Below are 26,015 nucleotides of genomic sequence, written 5' to 3' on the forward strand. Positions count from 1 at the left end.
CTTTCAATCCCTATACGAAGTTGAATCTAGCTTATAATCAAGCGACTCTTTAAATGAGTTTGGATCACTAAAATATGACAACCAAACTTGACATACCAACGCTTGGTGGGTTCAACCGAGCTATGCTCTAACAAGTTCATACCTTAGATCCACATACAACCACTATCATTCATCATCAGTTAGTTCAGAATTCAAAACTCAAAGAACTGAAATCAATTCGACCCAATTTCAGACACATTTCATACAACAAACTCCACTTCTTTATAGCACCCATATCACAACTGAAATTCCATGCTTCCTCCATATACACACGACTACCACAAACATCATAACTGTCTGCAATCTTGTCCTCCGTTTGTACATCCATTAAGACCCAAACTTGAATCACAGAACCCCAAATTGATTGATGTTGTTAACCCCTTTTTGCACTCATATAAACGAACCCCATCGTTTCTCTTGAACCCAAATATTCACTCGAATCCATGACAGGAAAACCTTTCTTCTTCACTTACTCAAACCATCAATCGAAACCCCAAAATATGTTGTTGTGTCACTGTTGTTGTATCGCCTTGAACTCTCGATCTTTTCCCATAATTTGATCTCCATTTGCATCAATAGATGTGAAAGAAGGATAGAGGAAATGAACCGCATCTTCTTGAATATTCCACTGAAAATGAATAAGAAATGTGGCTGGTTGAAACTGTACGCCCTTGTGTAGCTCACATATTTGCCAAAGAAAAATGATTTCTTTGTTCCATTGCATCAACCTCTCTGGCCACCGGGATGGCTTAAGTGGTATGGCAACATGAGCTATTGACTTTCCAGCAGATTCGTGTGCCTTCCAGGCCACAACTCTCCGTCTCCATTTGGTGCTAGAAGTGACTTGAGTAGTGCTGATATATAGAGAGATACCAGGCCATCCACTTTGGTCATTTTCCGGTCCGGTGATCAGATTTCCTTGTTATTCCTATAAATGACTTAAAACAATATTATTAGCTAAAATATCGAGTCATGTCAAATATAAATGTGTTATAAAATAGGGCTGCCCATGGTTCGGTTTTATAATGAGGCCGGCCCCATGCTGCTTGTCGGCCCCCTTTCCATCGACCAATCAGGTCGCTCTAAATGCGCCACACGCATTTATAATGAGGCCGGCCCCATGCTACTTGACGGCCCCCTTTCCATCGACAAATACGGTCGCTCTAAATGCGCTACACGCATTTAGAATGAGGCCGGCCCCATGCTGCTTGCCGGACCCCTCTCCCATTGACCAATCAGATCGCTCAAAACCCGCCACACACACACTTTTAATAAAGTTGGAAGTTGGTTGGTCGATACGCCTAATTCCATTAGGAACCTAATCTAGACGGCCCAAGCAAAGTCTCCAAAAAACAATCACGACCGTACGATTTGGCCACTTGATTTATTAAGTTTAGCCGCTCCTAACGCGACCAAATAAGCATCATCATGAACTCATCTATCACTCAAAAATCTATCTACTCTATCTCCTATTTGAAACAAAAGTCGTATAGCTATATAGACTTCGATTATACATATTTGATATTTCGAGTTGAGTTTAACTCGATGTTTATGGGTAAAAACTGATTCTGTTATTTTTGGTAAATTTGGGTGTGTTGATGAGAAACGAATTCAAACCCTAAACAAATGCATTGCACGGGAGTACTTTAGATTCGAGAGATCAATCTGTAAGACTCTGGCCTAAACCAAGAAATGATCGTTCCAGGTTCAATTCGGTCACAAGGTGGAGGAGAAGGGTTGATCTTAGGGAGGGAAGCGAAGAAGGTGTTTGAGATCAGAGTATTGAATTATGAAGGTGTGGTTGTTTATGACTTGTGTATCAGAAAATGGTTTCTGGCAACTTGTGTTGATAACAGTTGTTCCTCTTGTCGAAATAGGTTGAAAACCTATTTATACAAGTCATTTGAGCGCAACCCTGATCTCGTAGGAAGTGGAGGAAGTTAAGTAGTGGAGTAGTGGGGCCGTGCAAGAAGTGGTGATTATCACATGGTCACATCTTCTTCCACTACTCTCATCATTTTCAACCGTCCATCTTTTCCTGACACATTCTCATAATGGCCGCGTTGCACGCCGCATGCTCTAAAACGCCAGACCAATACCCCAGTAAGTATCCCCCAGTTTATGACATGTTTGATGTCTCGAGTGAATGGGTAAAGTCATGATACTTGCCGCAAATAATAGCATATGATGCTATTAGGTTAATTAACCAAGTTATTTATGAAGACGATATTTATAAACTATCGTATGTATTCGATGCATGTGAAACATCGCTTTTAACCAAGCAGCTCAAAATAATCGATGTGCATGAAGCATCGTTGTTTTAGAGCTTGATTGAATAAGTCACGGATTGTGCGTCTTAAAAAAGGTAGCATGACCGGTCATCTTCGGGTGATCGTTTGATGTCTGCAGGGGCGAGCCATCATTTGGTCGATCGCTCCCCGTGAAAGAGAGATGGTCGGTGATTGCCATGCTGGTTTGTTGGTTTGCTGGAAATAAATCTACATCGTCCAACTGGGCTGGAAAAATTGGATGGACAAGATGATTTATGGCAGTTTCATATTACCGTTGATGCAATTCATGGTTTGAAAACCGTGTGGCCCACCCCTCTTTGGGCGTGCGTTTCGAGGCATTGAGCCCTGGTTTTCATAAGCCGGTCGGTCACGTGTAAAGGTGGGTCGACGACGATCACACTAACACCTCCGGGACCACTTGAATCTAGATGTATACTGCCCCTTTAGGCTGTCGAATATGGATGGTTGTGATTAATTTGCGACATAAGTGTGTTTCCGTAAACCCCAATTAGGGTTTTGAGATAGCTACATACACCCTAGTTCGATCAAACGTTTTGGCATGTCATTGACTTCCCTCTGGCAAGTCGATCAAGTGAGGATAAAATTGGGCCAGTGGTGAACTCATGTGCACCCCCTCGACCGTTTGAAACGCGATCTAAGCCGTCTAATTAGGCTGGCGAGTTTGGACGGACACGATCGTTTTGCGACAGTTGTAAACTGTCGTGACCCAAATTAGGGTTTCGAATGCAGCTTGTCTGCTTTAGTTTGGGCGAACAGTTGAGCACCCTATAGGCTTGCCACAGGCAATTCGATTGACCAAGGGGAAATTTGGGCCGTCACAGAACATGCTGGCACTTCTTTAATCGCTTGTAGGAATATCCAAGCCGTCCAACTAGGCTGGCGAAGTTGGACGGTCGTGATGCTTCTAAGACCGTTTTGGACGGTCTAGCTCGTTTGAGCTTTCCTTGAATAACGCAACCTCCCACACTTGGATTTGGCGTTCAATGACGTTGAGGTATGTTAGGTGAAATCCGACCGGTTGAGGTATTAGTGGGCCTACCGATGGTTATCGTGATGGTTGCATATATTCGCAAGGGCTTGGCAAGGCTTGTTGAATTGCGCGGCCAAATTGTGTGGTCGTGATCGTTCCTGAGACTGATATTAACAGTCTAGATTTTCCTTAAAGTGCGTTGATACCATATTCTCTTTGTCAGAGAGTGATGCATCCCGTGTAAGTACTTTCATGCAGCTTCTCAATACTGACACTTCGGAAGATTCACTCTACTCTGCTGAGAGTGAACATTTAATCGTCATGTCATGTCAATATTGGGAGTTCGGCTGGGAACATAGCATAGGAAAATATCAGGCAGGTCAATGCATTAGTAACTAATGCGATAGGTTGAAATTTATAGAATATCTGGGATTGATGCACCATTATGATAAATTTCATAAATATGTCGAATTTCTCAATACATATATAAGTAAAAAGGTTTGAACACTCATCGCTTTCAAATGGCTTTTGTTCCTTTGCAGGATGACAGCGCATTAAATACAGGGTTTTACAATTTTGACCCTGAACTAAAAACCACCATCAACATTAAGTCCCCTGCTTAGTACGTAACAGTGACATTGTTGCGGGGTAAGAAATAGATGGTGACAGACAAGAACAAATTGAAAATACAAGGCATGGAAGGATTACCAGGAAACACTCGATCGACTCTTGTAATAAGTACAAGCATCGATGCACTGTTAGTCTGGCCATGGAGCATTGGCGCTCACGGGCAGCTGTCCTCCTCCGTGCATGGTATAAAAGAGAACCCTTTTACACTCAGACTCCAAAAACTCTGTGCGTATAAAAGGGGGTCGTCCTTCCTCTTTATTATTTGGTCGTACGCCCGTGTATTTGCCTGCGGCAGTTGGTGTTCTGTGTTGATCTCCCAATTATTGTAGCAGGGAAGTGGCCGTTTCTTTGAATTTAAAACAACGACCTCGCATCCCCAGATATGCTGACTAGGACTCGGAGTTGGTTTAAAAGCATTCTTTCTTTGACCATCCAACGGTCCCTTCCTTGTTCTTAATTAGGGTTTCAACAAGAAGCATGACTTGGTTGGCGTTGAATCCTCGTTTATCGGATGAATCTTGTTACAGCTTTTCAGTCTCGTTTTAGGGTTTCCGTCTTGTACATATATATACAGGGACACCCTTATCGTGTCGAGATAAAGATTCTCTTGCTGAAATTCTCTGCTTTCATCATGTCAGATAGAAGTGGATCATCTTATGCTAAATGCAAGCGTCTTGTGTGACGGACCGGAAAATTACGCCTTTGGCGCGTTGCGCCGCAGGCCGTAACTTCCCCAATGCGCCATGATGAAGATACGATCCGGGCCTTAAAGCTGGGCAAATGCACGTCAATTTGCCCTTGAAAGCATGCTCGTGGAGCATGATGCAACTAACTTAGCTTCCACATCGTTCCAACTTACCCTTGATCCGCGAAAGGTTTATTAATAAAACAAAAACTTTCCTAAAATGGCAAAAATGGCCATTTGAGGCCCTAAACGATAGAATTTGGCTAAATTCTGGTGACCATGTGGATCGAAAGATCGACATGTCTTGATATTTGAGCCGTTTCCCATCAAAATGGACTCCTCTTGAGCTAAATTATGACACTCGGGTTTTTAGCTTCCAGATAGGCTATAGCTTGCTCTTTGTAGCTTGATAGGAAGTATGAGCATCCACTTGATGGCATGCAACTAAGCCTCATAAAGTATGGCCATAATCATCTCTTGCGTCGAGCTACCGAGTTTAGATGATATGAGGGGCCAGAATGTCGTAATCATCTCCCAATTAGATGATATGAGCGACAGAGTGCTAAACCGGCAATGCTGCAACTCATTGCGGCTGCCTACGTACCCTTCCCTACTCTAAAGGGATCAAGCATAGACCGTAATTCATAATCGAAGGGACAGAAACTTAACCAAACTCGTTTGCAAGGCCGTGGCCAAGCAATAAAGGTAATGACCTAGTCCGTATAGGCCGTTCCGTCAAAATGCATGTTTGGTCCACAATATGGCATAAGGATTCTTAAGCATCAAATGCCCTCTTCGCGAGGCTACACAACTATAAATGAGCCTTAGGCATCATTTATACTCTTCCGGCTAAGCTATGAAGCTTACTTGGTGCATAGTCCGCATATGCACCATCAACCAACTACCCCTCCCTATATATGTTAATTTGACATTTTTAGAACTCAAATTGGGGGAGCAAAAATCATTCATCAACTCCCCACTTTTGTTTTTCATGGCCGTTGCCATGTACCCGGGCATGTTGGCTGTCCGCTGCCAACCCGATGTCCAGTCATGTTGGATGTCCGCTGCGCACTTGATTCCCTTAGCTGATCTCACCCACAACTAAGAGTTGCTACGACCTAAAGTCGAAGACTTATAAACAAATCTGACTCCCACAGATATGTCTATCCTTTATTCTTTTTGTTCTGTCTTTTGATACAAAGATCAAGGTGAACAGGAACCATCTAATAATCCAGTCTTATACTCCCGAAGAGCAACCTAGAAATATTATTCACCTCACAATAACCTAACTGATTAAAATAAGAAATTATTGCGGAATCACAAGAGTCTGAGACGAAGAACCGCTGTGATTACTTTTTATATCTTACCCATCAGAGATAAATCTCGAGTAAATCTTGGAGAAGATAAAACTCAATAAGATAGAACAAGTAACATCAGAATACGTAACTACAGAGATAATAGTTGGATCTGGCTTCACCAATCCCAAATGAAGTCTTCAAGTCGTTAACCTAATAATGGTTTTGTAGAACCTACGGTAAAGGAGAATAGACTCTAGTTTGCAACTAGGACACACGGAAGTGTCGGGATTAGGTTTTCCATTTGATAGAGTTCTCCCTTATATAGTCTTTTAAATCAGGGTTGCTTACAATCAAAACTAAGATAGCTTAGTAACAAAGCATTTAATACTCATAGTTAGATGAACTCCTGATTTGAGATTCAAGCTAAGTCTGCTTAGAAATTAAGCAATTAATCTCCACCGTTAGATGGTCTTAGCTTGTTACACACAAATAAAATATACTTATATTTAGATATGGATAACCGTACCTAAACGTGTATATTGGGTTGGTTAAATAACAGTTAACCGAATTTAGCCGTATGAACACTTTTGACTTAACCATATTCATCTAACACTTCTAGATCAAATATGATGATCAATCAATCATGATAGATAATCAAATGAATCTAATTGTGTTTCAAATAGAGTTGTTCAGTTTTTCAATATCTCGTAGAAATATTCATGAACAAACTGAAACGAAATCAGTTTGATTCATGATTGTACAAAGTACTTATACAAGAATCAATTCAAGAACATTAATCTATGGTTTGCAAAGTTAATTTGCATTCCTTAAATCATAAATGTTTTAGTTCATGAGTACGAGAATCATACATTACCGATTTTATAACTTAACCATTGTGTTCACAAACTGGGTACGCGAACAACAGCTCCGGACCTTGGCCTAGTCAAGCCATTCGCAAACCCGGTTCGCGAACAACCATTCCGGACTCAACTTAGGTAATCCCGTTCGCATACTAGGTACGCAAACAAGAGTTCCGGACCTTCTCAGATAAATCCGTTCGCATACTAGGTACGCAAACAAGAGTTCCAGACGTAAATCATCACAATACAATTCGCATACTGGGTATGCATACCGTGTTGTATCCAGACATGGGTAATTGTTCTAAACTCTTATTTCAATCATTAGATCATCCTTAGAAGACGACAATGGTAATCTTACAAATACCATTAGCTTCAAGTAATTTTCAAGTGATTGAATGATCAATGTGAAACTTCCCGAGCTAACATCAAATGATTGTCTCACACAAATCATATAAGATGTTCAAGGTAATTTTCACATGATCATCTTTTGACTTAATATTCAGTTTCCAACAAATAAATTGTTTCAACTAAACTCGTCACGAATACGATGAACATATCTAAAGTAAAAGGCTTCCAACACGTATTTCGAGAAATAAATAAGCAAGATAAACTCGGCTCGAAATATCAAATGTGTATAATGTAAAAGTATATATAGTTATATGACTTAGTCTTATTAGAAGATAGAATAGAATAGACTTCTGAGTGATAGATAAGTTTTAGTCTCCACATACCTTTTGTTGATGAAGTTCCTCCAAGCTCCTCAATAGATCTTCTTCTTCAATTGGTGAACGTTGTGAAGTCTAAAGATCAACTACACATTCTATCCTTATCCGATATACATATATAAGTAGACTAGAAATCAAGTATATAGTTTTGATCAACTAAACTTGACAAACAAGCTTGAGATAGAAACGCTTGCGAGTTCGACCGAGCAGTGCTCTAACAACGTGAACCTCAATCATATCAACTATGACATTCAACCCCATTAAGATTATTTTTTTATGCTTTTTAATTTTTAGTGTTGTTGGGATGTTTAAACCGCAAATTTTGTAAAATTACTCAAGCGAGAAATAAATTTTAAATTTCAATTTAGAAAGGAACTAAAATAAAAATAAAAAACAATCGGAATTTTCTAGTGGTTAAGAGGAAAACACAAATAAATTTAAGCATTTTTTTGTTATCTCTTTGCGGTTGTTAAATATTTTATAAATTAAGAATTGATTAAATTAAATCAAACAACTGAACTCAATTAATTAGCTAGAAAAAAGGTTTTACCTAAACATATACTAACTCCTTATTTTATAATCTTTTTTGTTATTTTTCTCAAAAAAAATTTGTTATCCTTCACAAGAAAAAGAAATTGTTTTTTGCCAGCTCTCAAAATTTAGGCAAAAGAAAGACAAAGTACCAGAAAAGGATGACAAAGGTTTCTCAACTTGTTAATCTCTTTGTCGTTGTTGTTATATGTTTTATGTCGTATGTTTATTGTGATGATTTTCATGTCGTGGGTCAGATCTATTGTGATACATGTCGTGCCGGATTTGAGACTGAAATTTCTGAACCTATCAAAGGTAGAATGGAAATGATCCTTGATAAGATTGTTTAATTATTATTTTAAATCCAATTTTGTTTATTTTGCTTTGTTTTTTGTATTTGTTTTGAATTCACAAAATAGTTATTCCATGCGCAATGAACGTACAACATTAATTTATTACTTTATTTATATAGGAGCTAAGGTAGGGTTAGAATGCAGAAATAAAGAAGGTGGAAACATTACATACACGGCCGAGGATGTTGTGACCGATGAGGAAGGTATGTATTTAGTAGTAATTAATGGTGATCATGAAGATTACATATGTGAAGTATTACTCAAAGAAAGCCCTAGGTATGACTGTAACGAAGTTGTTCCTACAAGAAATCAAGGTCGTGTAGCCATCACTGATAACAATGATATTGATTCTCCTATTCGATTCATGAATTCTTTGGCGTTCCTGAAGAAAGAACCTCTCTCCAATTTCTCTAAAGTCATCGCTAATTTAGGCCTTACACCCGATGATATCACGGTACTATGATTTAATATATTTTTTCCAAAGTGTACATGCATACCGTAAATTTTACAAGTAAAAAGTGTTTATACACCATAGCTTCGTACGTTAAATACAATTGTTTTTAAGGAGTTTATTTGTTGATACTTTAAAAAAATAATTTTGGATGAGTAGAATTGGCATCATAGGAACAAACAAGAAAACATAAAGCTTAAAATTATTAAAAGAATATCTTTCCACTTAATAACTACATCACCCAACATAAAACCTGACTATTCCCGGGAAGAAAAATGCAATTGAAAGGTGAAAATCTTTGCCTTGATTATAACATCTAACACTATCAACAAACAACAAGGAGAAGACAAATCCCATCTTTATATAATGTTCGAAAATATACCAGCAACGCCAGAAAAGTTATGTAATATCCCAGAAGACTCCATGACACCCGAAGAACTCCAAGATGAGACATATGAAAAATGACCCGAGGAAATAATGGTCATGGAAAAAATATGGTGAAACCATATAACCCAAAGGTACGAGTCAATGATCCAGAGCGAAACAATCAATATTAGTTTAGGTTCGACAGGAAAAAAAATCTGGAGATTGGAAAGGGCGAGATCAGCACTAAGCGAAGAAGAGAAGATTCATATACCCAGTTTACACGAAGTTGAATACACCGCTTTCCGAAATCTTCAAATGGGTAGATCGGAAATACAACTTTAACTACCTATACAATCGGGGAAAACAACTAGATAACGCGGAAAATACCAAAGATTATTTCGGCTTACACCAATTTTATAGTCATCCAACTATCTCATGCAGGAACTTAAGGCAAGTGGTCCGGGAGATGGTCGATGATGGGAAACTCTAAAAATTTGTGTCGCCACATCCTTCACGATACACAAAATGATCTTATGTTCATCGATTAAGGATCCATAAATAAGCACCATATTTGGAATGTAACATCATCTCTCATTTGGTGACATGGGTGCGCGCACCTTGGAAAGTAGCATCATGGGGCGAATCCATAAGCGAAAATATAAATGAAAAGAGGTTCATACCATAGTAATGAAGCCACCAATAAACTAATGGACGAAACAAACCTCAGAAAAAAATGCCCATAAAAATGGAAAAAAAAAACACAATGCCCCTCTGGTGGTCACCATAGTGATCGCATTTTCTATAAGAGAAAACGGATAGAAAAAACAAAAAGCTTTGCTATGGGCGACACCCTAAATTCCAATCGACATAGGAAGCTCTGTTAGGATACTTTTTCACGATAAATTCTAAAATATATAACTTAAAGAATATTTCCTCATACTTTCGGCATGTAACATATATGAAATTCAGTGGTTCTTCGGCCAGGACAAAAAGAAAAGTCACCTTAGAAGTACATGCAAGGTGGATCCTAACTTCTATAACATATTGTGTCATAGACATAATCTCTCCATGTGCTAGCATTATCGCACGATCATGGGTACATGGGATCAAAGGTGTTGCCTCAACTTAACACTAGAGAGGCTACAATTCTATGCTCCAGACAGAATTGCTGAAATTATGGGAGATCCGAGAGAAGTAAGATATTGAGAGAATCTCAAGTTGCAGAACGCCGAAAATCAAGTTTAACTCTCCAAATGTTGAAGAAGAGCGTTAAGGAAGCAAAAAGCCAATAAGATATCTATGCATACATCGCAGAAACAAACAAAGTCATGCAAGAAAAAGGCAAATATGGCCGTTGAGATCAACGAAGAAAATATGAAAGAGAACGATAAGGACTTATAGAAATCAAAGAGCCTGACAGAAGTCGAATTACCTAAGCCAAGCTTCTCAATTTCGGAGCCAACTAAGATGTGAATATTAGGACAGATAAAATCCCATGCATGGTGAATACTCTTAACATCGTCAAAACTAGAAGAAGAACAAAGGTTGCTCGAAGTGCTAAAGAAGTACTTTGAATTTTTTGATTGGAAAGTTGAGGATGCGTTTGGAATTGACCCAGAAATTTTTCGCCACCAAGATCGATCCAAAATAAGCCTTTTGGAAAAACAACTCGGAAAGTGGCACCTAATTATCAAGAGGCAGTACAAAAGAATGTGAAGAAAATGAAAGCTTTTGGGATAATTCAAGAAGTCAAATATCCATTATGGACACGCAACATGGTCATTTTACCAAAAAGTAATGAAGGGGTAAGAATCTGCATCGAATTCAACGATCTTAATAAGGAATGCCTAGAGGATAACTTCGAATTCCCAAATATCTATAAGTTGTGGATGCTACAAAGGGACATAAATTACTATCACTTATAGATGGATACTCGCGGTACAATAAAATCCTATAGAATAGAGAAGATATTGAACACACAACTTTCTTCAATCCGAGAGGATTGTACTGCTACGTGAAAACGTCAAACAGACTAAAGAATGCTGGGGCCACCTATGATATTCTTGCGGACAAAATATTTGACGATTAGATCCACAAGACCACAGGGTTTACGTAGATGACATATTGGTCAAAATTAAGCAATTTATCTATAGCTCGTGCAATAAAAATCAAACAAGAAAATATTAGATGAAATTCAACCTAGCTAAATGTGCTTGCTGACTCACATCAACAAATTCCTATGATTCGTTGTGGCCAAACGAGGAATCGAACTAGAACCATACAAAGTCCAATCCCTCCAAGAAATACCATCCCCTACAACAGTAAAATACGTCTGTCGACTCAGTGAGAGGTTGAGAACCTTGAAGGTTCGTATCTAGATCTTACGATAAGTGCAAGCTATTTTTTAACATACTAAAGAAAGAAGAAATTCTCGTCGAGTAAGGAGTGCGAATAGGCATTCCAAAAAAAAGGAAAAGAAAATCTGGCCAACTTGCATACCTTTGAAAGGCCTTAACCTCGGGACGTTTTGTAGATCTACTTAGCAGCCACTATCACCATCAATGCGACATTTGTGTTGCACAACGAGAAAAACAATCCATCTACTTTATCAACAAAACCCTGACCACGACCTGAATGAAGTATACCAAAATCGAAAATCTCATACTATCACTAGTATGTGCACCCCAAAAGAAGAGAACATACTTTCACACATACATTGTGACAGTCATCGCCAAAACGCCCAAAGAATCAATACTGGACAATATTACAGAAATAACAGGAATAATATCAAGGCGAGGAGCGAAAATCAAGAAATTTAGTGTTTGAAAAGGAGAAGGTACCAAGTATACCACCAAATTTTCGTTCGACAACATGTATGGACAAAACCTAATGCAATCATAAGTAGGCAAAAACAAAGTCCCTTGTAAAGGATTTTATATAAAGTTTTTCTGTTTCTCTTCTACAATTAGTATGTATATACCAAAGGTCCATATACATGATTGTGCAGAAGAGTTTTTGGACCGACCTCAAAAATCACTATCCAAGATCAATCTAGTCATATTTGAACTAAGAGGATTTGAATTCTAACAAGTATAAACTTGTAATTTGTCTTTCAATATATGAATTCAACAAGAACAAGCCTTGTTTCTTTTATCTCAAATAACAAGGACTTAAAATACCTAGATTGATTTTACGTACTACCTGTGATATTCTCATTATAAAGATAAACAATATAGTGCGGAAAAAGAAAAACACAAGACACCAAAATTTTGTTAACGAGGAAAACTGCACTGGCAGAAAAACCTCGGGACCTCGTCCAACTTTGAACCATACTGTATTAAACCGCTATCAACACTAGTCTACTCTCAGACTTCAAATTGGAATATAGTTGACACTTAATTAACCCTCAAAGCATTTTAGTTGCAGTTTTGTTCCTTACATCTGTTAAACCTCTCAAGATTCTACGCACTTGATTCCCTTGGCTGACGTTCTTTACATCCTAAAAGTTGCTTCAACCTTAGTGAGGACTTTTGATACCTATCTGCCTTTAGCGAACAAACATATTTGATTTTCCCTTTGCAATGTTACGATCTAAGTTTGGAAATCTATTTGCAGTAGACAAAGTTCAACAAACCTCATGGATCTGGAACACTTACACTTTGTTAGCAGAGAAATCTGGATCACTTACAACCTCTTAGGATCAATGCAAACAAATCAAAGAAGAGTTTAGATATCTATTTTAAGGAATTACAAAGTCTGAGACTAAAAGAACTTGGTGATTTATAGTTATATTGTTATGATCCAAAGTTCATGAAATTCAATAACCAGTAGTGAAAAAGCAGGGTCTAACAACCACCCCAATATTTCGCTTAGCAATCTGTATGGACTAACTCCAATATAATTCTGAGAGCACCAACTAATAAAGCGAGCTCAATCAATAAATATATCCAAGAGTTATATCTCTGTTTCTTAATGTATTCAACAAATCAAACAAATAGAAATCCGTGAGCCTGATTATTATAAGAAACAACTTGGACGGTATCAAAAACCAATATCCAAGTGCCAATCAATTTAGTCAACAACCAAAGGTTGGATTCACAATTGATTGAACTTACACACAACCTGTGATATCTCAATTATATAGAAAATATAATGCGGAAAAGAAATAACACAAACACCAAAAGTTTTGTTAACGAGGAAACCGCAAATGCAGAAAAACCTCAGAACCTAGTCCAGATTTGAACACCACGATATATTAAGACGCTACAAACACTAGCCTACTCCAAGTTAACTTCGGAAAGGAATGTAGTTGAGCCCTAACCAATCTCTCACTGATCAAGGTACAGTCGCGTTCCTTACGCCTCTAGAACCACGCCAGATTCTGCGCGCTTGATTCCCTTAGCTGATCTCACCCACAACTAAGAGTTGCTAAGACCCAAAATCGAAGACTTGATAAACCAATTTGTCTCACATAGAAAAGCTTATTGAATAGATAAATTTGTCTCCCACAGATATACCTATGAGTTTTGTTCCGTTTTTTGAGAAATCTAGGTGAACATGAACCAATTGATATACCAGACTTATATTCCCGAACAACAGCCTAGAAACATCAATCACCTCACAATAATCTAAATCGTATGGTAGCAAAACAAGATATTGTGGAATCGCAAAAGATGAGACGAAGATGTTTGTGACTACTTTTTATCCTGCCTATCGGAGATTAAATCTCGTGCAAATCTTAGAGAAGATAATACTCAACAAGATAGAAAACAAAAAGATTAGAACACACAACTACAGAGAAAATAGTTGGGTCTAGCTTCACAATCCCAATGGAGTCTTTAAGTCTTTAAGTCCAAGAGTTATATCTTTGTTTCTTAATGTATTCAACAAATCAAACAAATAGAAATCCGTGAGCCTGATTATTATAAGAAACAACTTGGACGGTATCAAAAACCAATATCCAAGTGCCAATCAATTTAGTCAACAACCAAAGGTTGGATTCACAATTGATTGAACTTACACACAACCTGTGATATCTCAATTATATAGAAAATATAATGCGGAAAAGAAATAACACAGATACCAAAAGTTTTGTTAACGAGGAAACCGCAAATGCAGAAAAACCTCAGGACCTAGTCCAGATTTGAACACCACACTGTATTAAGCCGCTACAAACACTAGCCTACTCCAAGTTAACTTCGGACTGGAATGTAGTTGAGCCCTAAAAAATCTCTCACTGATCAAGGTACAGTCGCGTTCCTTACGCCTCTAGAACCACGCCAGATTCTGCGCGCTTGATTCCCTTAGCTGATCTCACCCACAAATAAGAGTTGCTAAGACCCTAAATCGAAGACTTGATAAACCAATTTGTCTCACATAGAAAAGCTTATTGAATAGATAAATTTGTCTCCCACAGATATACCTATGAGTTTTGTTCCGTTTTTTGAGAAATCTAGGTGAACATGAACCAATTGATATACCAGACTTATATTCCCGAACAACAGCCTAGAAACATCAATCACCTCACAATAATCTAAATCGTATGGTAGCAAAACAAGATATTGTGGAATCGCAAAAGATGAGACGAAGATGTTTGTGACTACTTTTTATCCTGCCTATCGGAGATTAAATCTCGTGCAAATCTTAGAGAAGATAATACTCAACAAGATAGAAAACAAAAAGATTAGAACACACAACTACAGAGAAAATAGTTGGGTCTAGCTTCACAATCCCAATGGAGTCTTTAAGTCTTTAAGTCCAAGAGTTATATCTTTGTTTCTTAATGTATTCAACAAATCAAACAAATAGAAATCCGTGAGCCTGATTATTATAAGAAACAACTTGGACGGTATCAAAAACCAATATCCAAGTGCCAATCAATTTAGTCAACAACCAAAGGTTGGATTCACAATTGATTGAACTTACACACAACCTGTGATATCTCAATTATATAGAAAATATAATGCGGAAAAGAAATAACACAGATACCAAAAGTTTTGTTAACGAGGAAACCGCAAATGCAGAAAAACCTCAGGACCTAGTCCAGATTTGAACACCACACTGTATTAAGCCGCTACAAACACTAGCCTACTCCAAGTTAACTTCGGACTGGAATGTAGTTGAGCCCTAAAAAATCTCTCACTGATCAAGGTACAGTCGCGTTCCTTACGCCTCTAGAACCACGCCAGATTCTGCGCGCTTGATTCCCTTAGCTGATCTCACCCACAAATAAGAGTTGCTAAGACCCTAAATCGAAGACTTGATAAACCAATTTGTCTCACATAGAAAAGCTTATTGAATAGATAAATTTGTCTCCCACAGATATACCTATGAGTTTTGTTCCGTTTTTTGAGAAATCTAGGTGAACATGAACCAATTGATATACCAGACTTATATTCCCGAACTACAGCCTAGAAACATCAATCACCTCACAATAATCTAAATCGTATGGTAGCAAAACAAGATATTGTGGAATCGCAAACGATGAGACGAAGATGTTTGTGACTACTTTTTATCCTGCCTATCGGAGATTAAATCTCGTGCAAATCTTAGAGAAGATAATACTCAACAAGATAGAAAACAAAAAGATTAGAACACACAACTACAGAGAAAATAGTTGGGTCTGGCTTCACAAACCCTATGAAGTCTTTAAGTCATTAACCTACAGGGTTTTGGAAAAACCTAAGGTTAAAGGAGAATCGACTCTAGTCGCAACTAGTATCACACATGAGGTGTGAGGATTAGGTTTCCCAGTTGCTAGAGTTCTCCCTTATATTGTCTTTAAATAAGTAACCTTACCTAAACGTGTACACCTTTGTTGGCTCAACAATAGTTAACCGAAGTTAACCATATGAACACTTTCATATCAACCTTATTCATCTTAACCATAACTAGTTCAATGACTCAAATGAAACTAGTTGTAGAGTTTTTCAATTGTTTATATTCTCATAGAAGTATACAAGACACAATTGAAGCAAAATCGATTTTGATTTACTCGAATCAATTCATGAACATTATATCCACGGTTTGCAAAAGATTGCATTCCTTATTATATAAATGTATTAGTTCATGAACAAACCGATTTTAGAACATAAACTACTCAAGTATGCATATGGATACGTGATGGGTCGGTAGACCGACTTTGTTTTACCACAAGTGCACGGTGTCAAGAATGCACACAATAGCAAGCACGGCTTGTTCCCTCAAGGAGTGTTAAAACTACTACTAATTAATATCAAGAACTATCTAACCAAATTCAATATTTTCAGAGATTGTTGTACTAAGAAAATAATAACAAATTGATTCAAGCAAGTTTATAAGAAAATGTAATCAAGGATGTGGAAGTATTAGCGCTACGAAATCCGTTGTAAGTTATGTTTACTTATGTTCTATCACAAGGTCTCAAATTTACTCGTGCGAAGTGGCAAACCTAGCTACTAAGACACAAAAAATATTTCGTTAAGGATTATAAACAAGAGTTATCATAAAAGATTGTTTGTTATCAACCTAGAAGGTAGACATCCCTAGTACTAAGTATACATGGCATACATAATCTTGGAATAATCATAAAACAATCAATAACAAGATTCAATGAGTATTTCTATCAACCTAACAATAGACTATACGGGGCATAGAATATGAGAAATTGAATAGAAGATAATTCATTGTAGAGAAACTCAAACAAATGACATTAAGCTCAAAGTTGGTAGAAACCCTTGTTTTAAAACATGAGTAAATTAAACCTACAAGTTCATCCTTCACCCTAACAAGGTATTTAGCTAGACATAGTTTTGTTCAAAGCCATAGAAAATGATATAGAGATTGTTAAGCTAAGCATATGAATAACAGAAAAGCAAGAATAGCTAAACCTGGATTTCTTCCCTGTATACGGCGTATCTCCAATCTGTGTTGATGGTGAGATATACAGGTCATGCTACAACTCCAACTTGGAACCAACTTATCGTTCACGGCCCAATCTACTTAACAGACCAATTTCTTCAAATTCAAGCCACTAGCCAACTCCGGCAACAACACCTAACCCAAAATTCTGTTTGTTTAAACCCCCTTCCAAATTCAGGCCACATTATTACTTCCATTTCCTGACTTGAACCTTCTAAATCTCGTCAAGTACCCACACACACCATTCAACCACTTATCGTCATCACTGTTGTGCATTTTTTCATTGAGAACTTCAGATACCACTATCTCATTTGAACACAACCCCACAAAACCTTCTCCACTCCAGCTAAAATTCCCACCAAGTTTGTCCATCATATATCTTCATTTTATGTAGTTCAATCTGAGACATACCATCCATCCGGACCACCTCCAGAAACACTCAATCCATCCAAAGTTTGCACCTTAACTTCTCTGCGATTTCCTTTCTCTATTACTCCATCGATTCAACGCCACTGGTAACTTCTGATACACTCCCACAAGAGAACCCCCAACTTCAATTGTTGTTGTGTTGTTTCCCAATTGATCAGTGCCAAAACCCCAAATTCAGTTCTGAAAAGACGAGGGTACCCAAATATACCTCAATCTAAAACTTTTCCACCCATAAGTCCTTTCTCCGAAAGTGAATGTCTATGGACTGAGTCCAGAAAATACAACTAATCGGTTCACACTTCGTGTGACCGTCTATGGATACGAGATCGAGACAATACGACAACAAGATAAATTGCGTGATTGACTATGGATACAAGATCGTAACAATACAATAACAGAGTATGTTTACTTGATAAAAGGTTCAGACTTAACCAAACACAATATGATTGCTATCAAGTAAATAGGAATTAACGTTTGTGCAATTTACTTTAAATTATAATAACAACAATTATAATTGTGGAAAATAAAAGTAAATGACACAACAAGATTTTGTTAACCAGGAAACCACAAATGCAGAAAAACCCCGGGACCTTGTCCAGAATTGAATACTCTCAGGATTAAGCCGCTATACAAAATCTAAACCAACTTCGTATAGTTGAGACAAAACAACTAAACCTATAGTTCACCTAGTTCTGTTTGTATCCCTGCGCCTCCAACTTGAAATAAGTCACGCACTTGGAACAATTTCTTTGGTTCGTATTCCAAACAGTAAAGGAACAACAAATTTGTTCGGTAATAACTCTTTCAATCAAGTGATATGAGTTCGACAAAAGGCTCTTCCGTTTATCCCAATAAACTCCTTTGTCAGGTCCTTAGATCTATCCAATAAAAATTACCAAAGTAATTGTCAAGATTTTGCAATCAATACTTTTATTCACAAAGAATTGTATTGATGCCGATCTACTCAACTAATCAATCCAATCTATCACAAAGATAAACCGATTATATTTGGATCCTCCAGCCGAAACAAATAATGTGCACACCAAAGATTATGAACCCAAATCAGAAATCTTCATCGTCTTCAAATCTTCTTACATCTTCAATAAACACCTGCACACAATCAACTTGACAATGGATTATCACAAGACGTCTTTAGATCTACAAACAGTCTAAAGATCCCCGTCGAAACTTCGATCTAGTTTAAGTGAATCTTATATCATAAGAGAAGATTCTCAAGCATAAACAAACTAGGTGCAGTCAAAGTTCAACAACCGTTAGTCAATCAAATCAATCGAAAACTAATAAAAAAACCGCAATTATCTAGTTTCCCACCAACGGTACTAATAGAGCTTCTCAATCCCAAAGAAGTCTTTAAACCGAGTAGTCGTAAGAAATTTCGCCTAATTAGGTTACTTTCCTCTCCGAATAGGCGGCTCCACCAGTAACAACACAACTAGGTAGTTTTGCTGGCTCTGAGGATTAGTTTACTTGAAATGCAAACTTCAATATTTATAGACCAAGGAAGTTTGGACACCAAGAAATTTCCAAAACCGAAAATATTCTCAAGATATGCAATATATTTCCAAATTCGGTTTCCATAATTCCTGGAAATGCTTTGTCCAAATATTGACCGAAATCTCATTAGAAAATCTCAAATTAGTAAATACACATTACCAATTTTTATTTTCTAAAGATATGCATTGCAATTAAAAGCATATAAAACTAAAAACCTTAATTAAAATATTCTCAATTTATTTCATCTGGGATTCTCCTTTAGCTATTAAGGAATGTCTTTGAACAACAAAAGATAAGAGTTACTGCATATGTTCAAAATATGTCGACATCTTTACTTAGTAAATCCTCTTTCATATTTACTATCTTGGAACCGATTTTCCACACTTCCAAAACAAGTTTGGAATTGGTTCATCTGACTTCCAAGAACTATGTGATTGATTATCCTATCAAATCACCAAATATGGGTTTCACGGTTCTACAAAAACAAGTTTCGGTTCTACCTCCACGTGGGTAATAGAATTAGTCATGCTAGTTACCAAAACTTGGTTGACTAGGTACTAGGCTCGGTTCCCACATATATATGGTATCTAACTTGTATTTGTTGCACATGTCCATAGGATCGGTTCCCAATAACTAAAAACGTGTTGCACATGTTCATAGGATCGGTTCCCAATAACTAGAAACTTGTTGCACCTCTTACAAGGATCGATTCCCCTTTTGTGATCGGTTGCACCTTTTACTAGGATCGGTTCCCCAATGACTAGAGTTGGTCATACCAATTACAATAAATCGATCATACCATCTCAGGTGATTACTTAAGATCGGTTTCACTAATAAAAGTCATACCAATACAAAAGTCAGGCCTTGTGAATAGTTTTACCAAGAACATAAGCAGGTCATGAGCGGTTATACTAAACACACGTATTGGTAATTCAAAAGATTTGCAATGAATAACAAATACCAATAAGCCTAGCGATTTTCCTTTTGATCCACAAAACAAGTTTATGAATGTACTTCCTTTAAACGAATGTAAAACATTGTTTCCTAGGACAAAATCTTCACCTCATACCCATACATAATCACAATAGAATTCAAATGATTATGTCGGCGTCTTATATACGAAGTTCAAAAGATAAGCGTCATACTTCTTATTGTTGTTGATGGTGGATTTTCATTAAAGGCTAAAATTGTGAAGGCCGAAATTATGCGCTAACATCTTGCAAAGGATAAAGCCACTGATAAATTGGTGAATACTTCTTCATTTCGCTAATTTACCTAAAATGGAGCATTATCAACAATCCCATGTATACCCTATAAATTTATAGCATTATCAATTAATGCATGACCAGCCTTGTATTTCCTGTTCCACTCTCATTATTGGTGCGGCATGACGACTGAGTGTTTCTCTTAGCAGAGCAACACGAATCTCCAAGTGTCACTAATGAGGCATACACGAAATACCCGTACAGGCTACAACTCTCGGTGTTATACTGTCTACGTCAGTCTTAGAAATAATCACGACCACGCAAGTTGGCCACATGATTTAACTAGCCTAGATGATCCTCAGCAGGAGTAGGCTACTACTTTAATGACCACCAGCGAGCCCGCCTAGGCCCTGGTCAGTCGAATACCTACCATGCCTCCCAAACTACCACCGAACACCAGCCTGAAGTTGGATGTCCAGGCTGGTATGGAGCGGCTTGGAGGAGACGTGCGGACAAAGTCGCCTATGGCAGTCTCAAAATCATCACTTCCGTCCAACATCACCAGCATGGTTGGTCGACATAGATTGTCCCATGGCCGGATGGACAAGCGTTGTCCTGCACACCGACGGTCCCCTTCACGCCTGCATAATCGATCCTCCCTTGACCTAGCTACAGAACCATGTATGGTTGCCTGAAGTTGGGCCGACGTGAAAGCTTAAAGGGTCGCAGGAAATTCCACTAAGGGTCCCAAATTGATCACGACCATCCAACTTCACCGGCATGATTGGATGGCTTAGATCGGACCCATTGCCACCAGGCAAGTATTGGCGTGTTCACTACCGGCCCAACATGGGCCCCACATGGTCGGCCTCCCCAAAATAGAAGCGTGGCTTGCCAATTCGTCCATCCAAAGCAGCGTGGACGTGAAACCCTAATTAGGGTTTGCGGCACATCACATGTGTCGCAAATCAGTCTTAACCATCCATCTTCGCAGGCATAGATGGAGGGTGTATATGTAGATACAAAGGGCCCAGAGCATGTCAACACAATCATTGTGGGCCCGCCTACATACATGAATAATCGGTCAAGACCAACTATGGTTGGTCGTCTCGATTCGTGCGCCCAAACTAGGCATGGCCACGCGTTTTCAACTGCAAATCGATCTCGACCACTCAACTTTGCCGGAAAAATTGAGTGGCTTAGATCACATCTTCACGGGACAGTAAGGTACGAACGTGTACACTGGCCTGCCGAATGCACGCCTGACTGATCGTCCAAGACTGACCATGTTTGGTCGTCTCGAAACGCGCGCCCGAAGTAGGCACGACGTGCGGTCTTCAATTCCTTTGCGGCATGGGATTTCTGTCGCAAATCAATCTCAGCCGCTCCTCTTTTCCAGAAAAATTGAGTGGCTTAGATCGCATCTCCAAGGGACAGTGAGGTACAGACACCTACACCATCATGTCGTCTACATGCATGCCCAATCGGCCCTGCCAAAAACGTGTCCCATGCTTGGATTCGACCAAGCTAAAGGTTGGTGTTCGAGCACCTCCTAAACCCTAATCCGACGGTCGCAGATGTGGGTCGCAAGCCATCTCGTCCATCCAACTTCACCAGCTTGGACGGACAACCTAAGACAGGAGTTAGGCGACCAGTGAGCATCACCACGATCACCGTCCACCACTCTTCCACACAAAGTGATCGGCCAAGTCAGGACTTACCTGTACAGCCTCCAAACGATCACTTGAAGATGGCTGGACGTGATGCTATTTTAAGATGCTTAATCCGCGACTTACTCCGTTAAGCCTTAAAACAGCGATGCTTCACACATGCTGAATATATTCGATGCATTACCTGCATAAAATACACACGATACTTCACAAGTATCGACTTCCTAAATAACTTAGTTATTTAATCTAGCATCACATGCTACTTTTTGTGGGTCCAACGATCCACACATTCGAGACATCAAACATGTCACAAACTGGGGGATACTTACCAGGGTAATGGTCTGGCGGTTTACAGCGTGCAGCGCACAACGTGCCATCACAAGAACGTGTCATGAAGACATGGACGGTTAGTGATGATGGGAGAAGTGGGCAAGACTGATCGTGTGACACTAACACATGCAACTCCACTACTCCATCACTCCACTTTCTACACTTCCCATGAGAGACGTGGGTTAGGCTCAATTAATTGTATAAATAGGTTCTCCTCCCTATTTCCAAGACAGAACAAGACAACATAAACCAAGTGTTGATACAATCGTATTCCAACACCAGAACTGATAGCTTTCATTCTGTAAGCCAGTTCAGCTTTCTGATACAAGCCATACACAGCCAACACCTTCACAATCTCAACACCTTCTTCGCTTACCTCCCTAATATCAACCCCATCTCCTTCACTTTGTGACCGAAGCAAGTCTGGAACGGCCATTTCTTGGTTTAGGCTAAAGTTGTACAGATTGATTTCTCGAATCACAAGCACTCCCGTGCAGTGCATTTGTTTAGGGTTTAGATTCATTTCTCATCCACACACCCCAAATTACCAAAACCGGGATAAATAGTTTTCACCCATAAACAATTGTATTCCTTAATACTACACCTAACTAGAGTATAATCATTCACAACTTCGCAGTTATGTTTTCAATATGCACGACTTGAAAGATACGTTAGGGAATGAAACAGTTCAAGGAAAATATTACTAACCTCAAGTGGAAGGATGATGTCGTCGTTGTAGCTCCTTACTTCTTCACATTCTTCAAGTCTCCATGTAATACTTGTAATGTCTCATATCCTAATACTTTCAAGCTAACCTATACGAAGTTGACTCTAGCTTATAATCAAGCGACTCTTTAAATGAGTTTTGATTCACTAAAATATGACAACCAAACTTGACATACCAACGCTTGGTGAGTTCAACCGAGCTATGGTCTAACAAGTTCATACCTTAGATCCACATACAACCACTATCATTCATCATCAGTTAGTTCAAGAATTCAAAACTCAAAGAACTGAAATCAATTCGACCCAATTTCAGACACATTTCATACAACAAACTCCACTTATTTATAGCACCCACATCACAACTGAAATTCCACGCTTCCTCCATATACACACGACTACCACAAACATCATAACTGGCTGCAATCTTGTCCTCCGTTTGGACATCCATTAAGACCCAACCTTGAATCACAGAACCCCAAATTGATTGATGTTGTTAACCCCTTTCTGCACTCATATAAACGAACCCCATCGTTTCTCTTGAACCCAAATATTCACTCGAATCCATGACAGGAAAACCTTTCTTCTTCACTTACTCAAACCATCAATCGAAACCCCAAAATATGTTGTTGTGTCACTGTTGTTGTATCGCCTTGAACTCTCGATCTTTTCCCATAATTTGATCTCCATTTGCATCAATAGATGTGAAAGAAGGTTAGAGGAAATGAACCGCATCTTCTTGAATATTCCACTAGAAATGAATAAGAAATGTGGCTGGTTGAAACCATACGCCCTTGTGTGGCTCACATGTTTGCCAAAGAAAAATGATTTCTTTGTTCCATTGCATCAACCTCTCTGGCCACCGGGATAGCTTAAGTGATATGGCAACATGAGCTATTGACTTGCCAGCAGATTCGTGTGCCTTCCAGGCCACAACTCTCCGTCTCCATTTGGTGCTAGAAGTGACTTGAGTAGTGTTGATATATAGAGAGATACCAGGCCAGCCACTTTGGTCATTTTCCGGTTCAGTGATCGGATTTCCTTGTTATTCCTATAAATGACTTAAAACAATATTATTAGCCAAAATATCGAGTCCTATCAAATATAAATGAGGTATAAAATAGGACCGCCCATGGTTCGGTTTTCTACCCGGACCGAACTGGTCCAAACCGACAAAAAAAACCCAGAAAACCAGAGACCGGAAAATCCAAAAACCAAGAAACCCAAAAACCGAGATAACCGATTTTAGGTAGTTGGTTTTGGTTTGATGTCACAAAAGAACCAAAAATCCAAAAAAACCAAACTACAGAAAAAACCGAGAGTTGGAACCAAAAAAACCTACAAAACCCATAATAATGTGTACCGAACTTTCCATCATAGTATAATATATTTACACTTCAATGAGTATATCCATAAATAAAAAAAATATTATTAAAAATGTATCTAATATTGAATTATATATGTATAATATATATGATTTTAACGAGTATACCTATAAATAAAGAAATTACAGCTCAAAATATATCTAATTTTGATGATTTGCTTTACAATTTTGATTTACGAGTTAAAAATGAAAGTCTATTAAAAAATCCATAAAAACCAAAAAAAAACAACGGTGGGACGGTTCTGGTTTCTAATATTCTAAACCGAACATGGTCTGGTTTGGTTTTTGGTTTCCTATAAGTGATATTGGTTTGGTCATTAGGTTTGGCAGAAAACCAAACCAAACCGAACCATGGGCAGCCCTAGTATAAAATGTATCACTTTCGTGCTTATCAGTACGCACGCCTAAGTGGACGGACTAAGTTTGGGTTCGCGAGTATGCGAACGGGTACGCATACTTTCCAAACTCAGTTGAATTTCCGGAACTTGAAACTCACGCCAGTACGCATACCGGTATGCATACTAAGTTCCCAGACTTTCATTAACCAACCAGTACGCATACGGGTATGCATAGTATGGTTCCCGGACTTGGAATAACTCGCAACAGTTATCATACAAGTACGCATACTGTGTTATATCCAATCATGGTTATTTTTTCTAAACTCCCATATCAATCATTGAAACATTCTTAGAAGACGACAATAGCTGTCTCACACAAACTATTAACTTCAAAGCAATTTTCAAGTGATTGATTGATCAATACGAAACATTCCGAGTCTACATCAAATGACCGTCTCACACAAATCATGTAAGATGTTACAAGGCGATTTTCACATGATCATCTTTTGACTTCGTCAAGAATATAAGATGGACTTGGTTAAAGCGAAAGCTTACCAACACATATTTCGAGAAATATGTAAGTGAGTGTTGATGGTGGTTTTTAGTTCAGGGCTAAGATTGTAAAACCCTGTATTAAATGCGTCGTCGTTCTGCAAAGAAGCCGAGCCATTTAAGAGTGATGAGTGCCCAAGCCTTTTTACTTACATATGTATTGAGAAATTCAGTATATGTATATAAAATTTATCCAGAATGGTGCATGTAGCAACAATCCCAAATATTCTATAAATTTTATTAAACTCCCGCTTGCATTATTCACTAATGTACAACCGGTCGAGTATTTTCCTATGCTATGTTCCCCAGCTGAACTTTTAATATTGGTATGGCATGACAATTACTGTTAACTCGCAGCGGAGTAGCATGAATTTCCCGAAGTGTCAGTATTAAGATCTGCATGAAAATACTCAGGAACACGCAAGTTGCACCGCTCTCTGATAAAGAGATTTCTTGTGCCGACGCACAAATAGTTTATCGAAAACTGTTTAATTTTGTGACAGCTCACGAAATTCAATTTGCTAACCTAATTTTACCTATTTGCAAAAATTAGGTCTTTTGCGCCTTGTGCAAATATCTCAACCCTATTGGTTGAGGCCAAACCTAGGTAAACTAGGAAACTGATCCGCCATGGAGCTAGTAGGAGCAAAGTCCTACCAGAAAACAAGAAACAAAAGAGAAATTGTGGCAAATAAGAGCAATGACAAAAGAGGCGCGGCCACGCCACATAGCCGGGAAATCCGCACCTAT

The 26,015-nt window shown here is 38.4% G+C and overlaps 1 protein-coding gene across 2 annotated transcripts; it reads left to right on the forward strand.

The window, feature by feature from the left end:
• Positions 1 to 8,117: 8,117 nt before the first annotated feature.
• Positions 8,118 to 8,977, forward strand: LOC113307707 (olee1-like protein). Of its 2 annotated transcripts, XM_026556155.1 has the most exons (3): positions 8,118 to 8,220; positions 8,308 to 8,365; positions 8,523 to 8,977. In XM_026556155.1, exons 1-3 carry the CDS (start codon positions 8,212 to 8,214, stop codon positions 8,864 to 8,866), a joined length of 411 nt encoding a protein of 136 aa, XP_026411940.1. In that variant the 5' UTR covers positions 8,118 to 8,211; the 3' UTR covers positions 8,867 to 8,977. The 2 variants fall into 2 exon arrangements, with proteins under 2 accessions (XP_026411940.1, XP_026411939.1); XM_026556154.1 differs by having other exon boundaries at positions 8,118 to 8,365.
• Positions 8,978 to 26,015: the final 17,038 nt, after the last annotated feature.

This window comes from Papaver somniferum, chromosome 9 (genome assembly GCF_003573695.1).
Source record: "Papaver somniferum cultivar HN1 chromosome 9, ASM357369v1, whole genome shotgun sequence".
Lineage (NCBI taxonomy): Eukaryota > Viridiplantae > Streptophyta > Magnoliopsida > Ranunculales > Papaveraceae > Papaver > Papaver somniferum.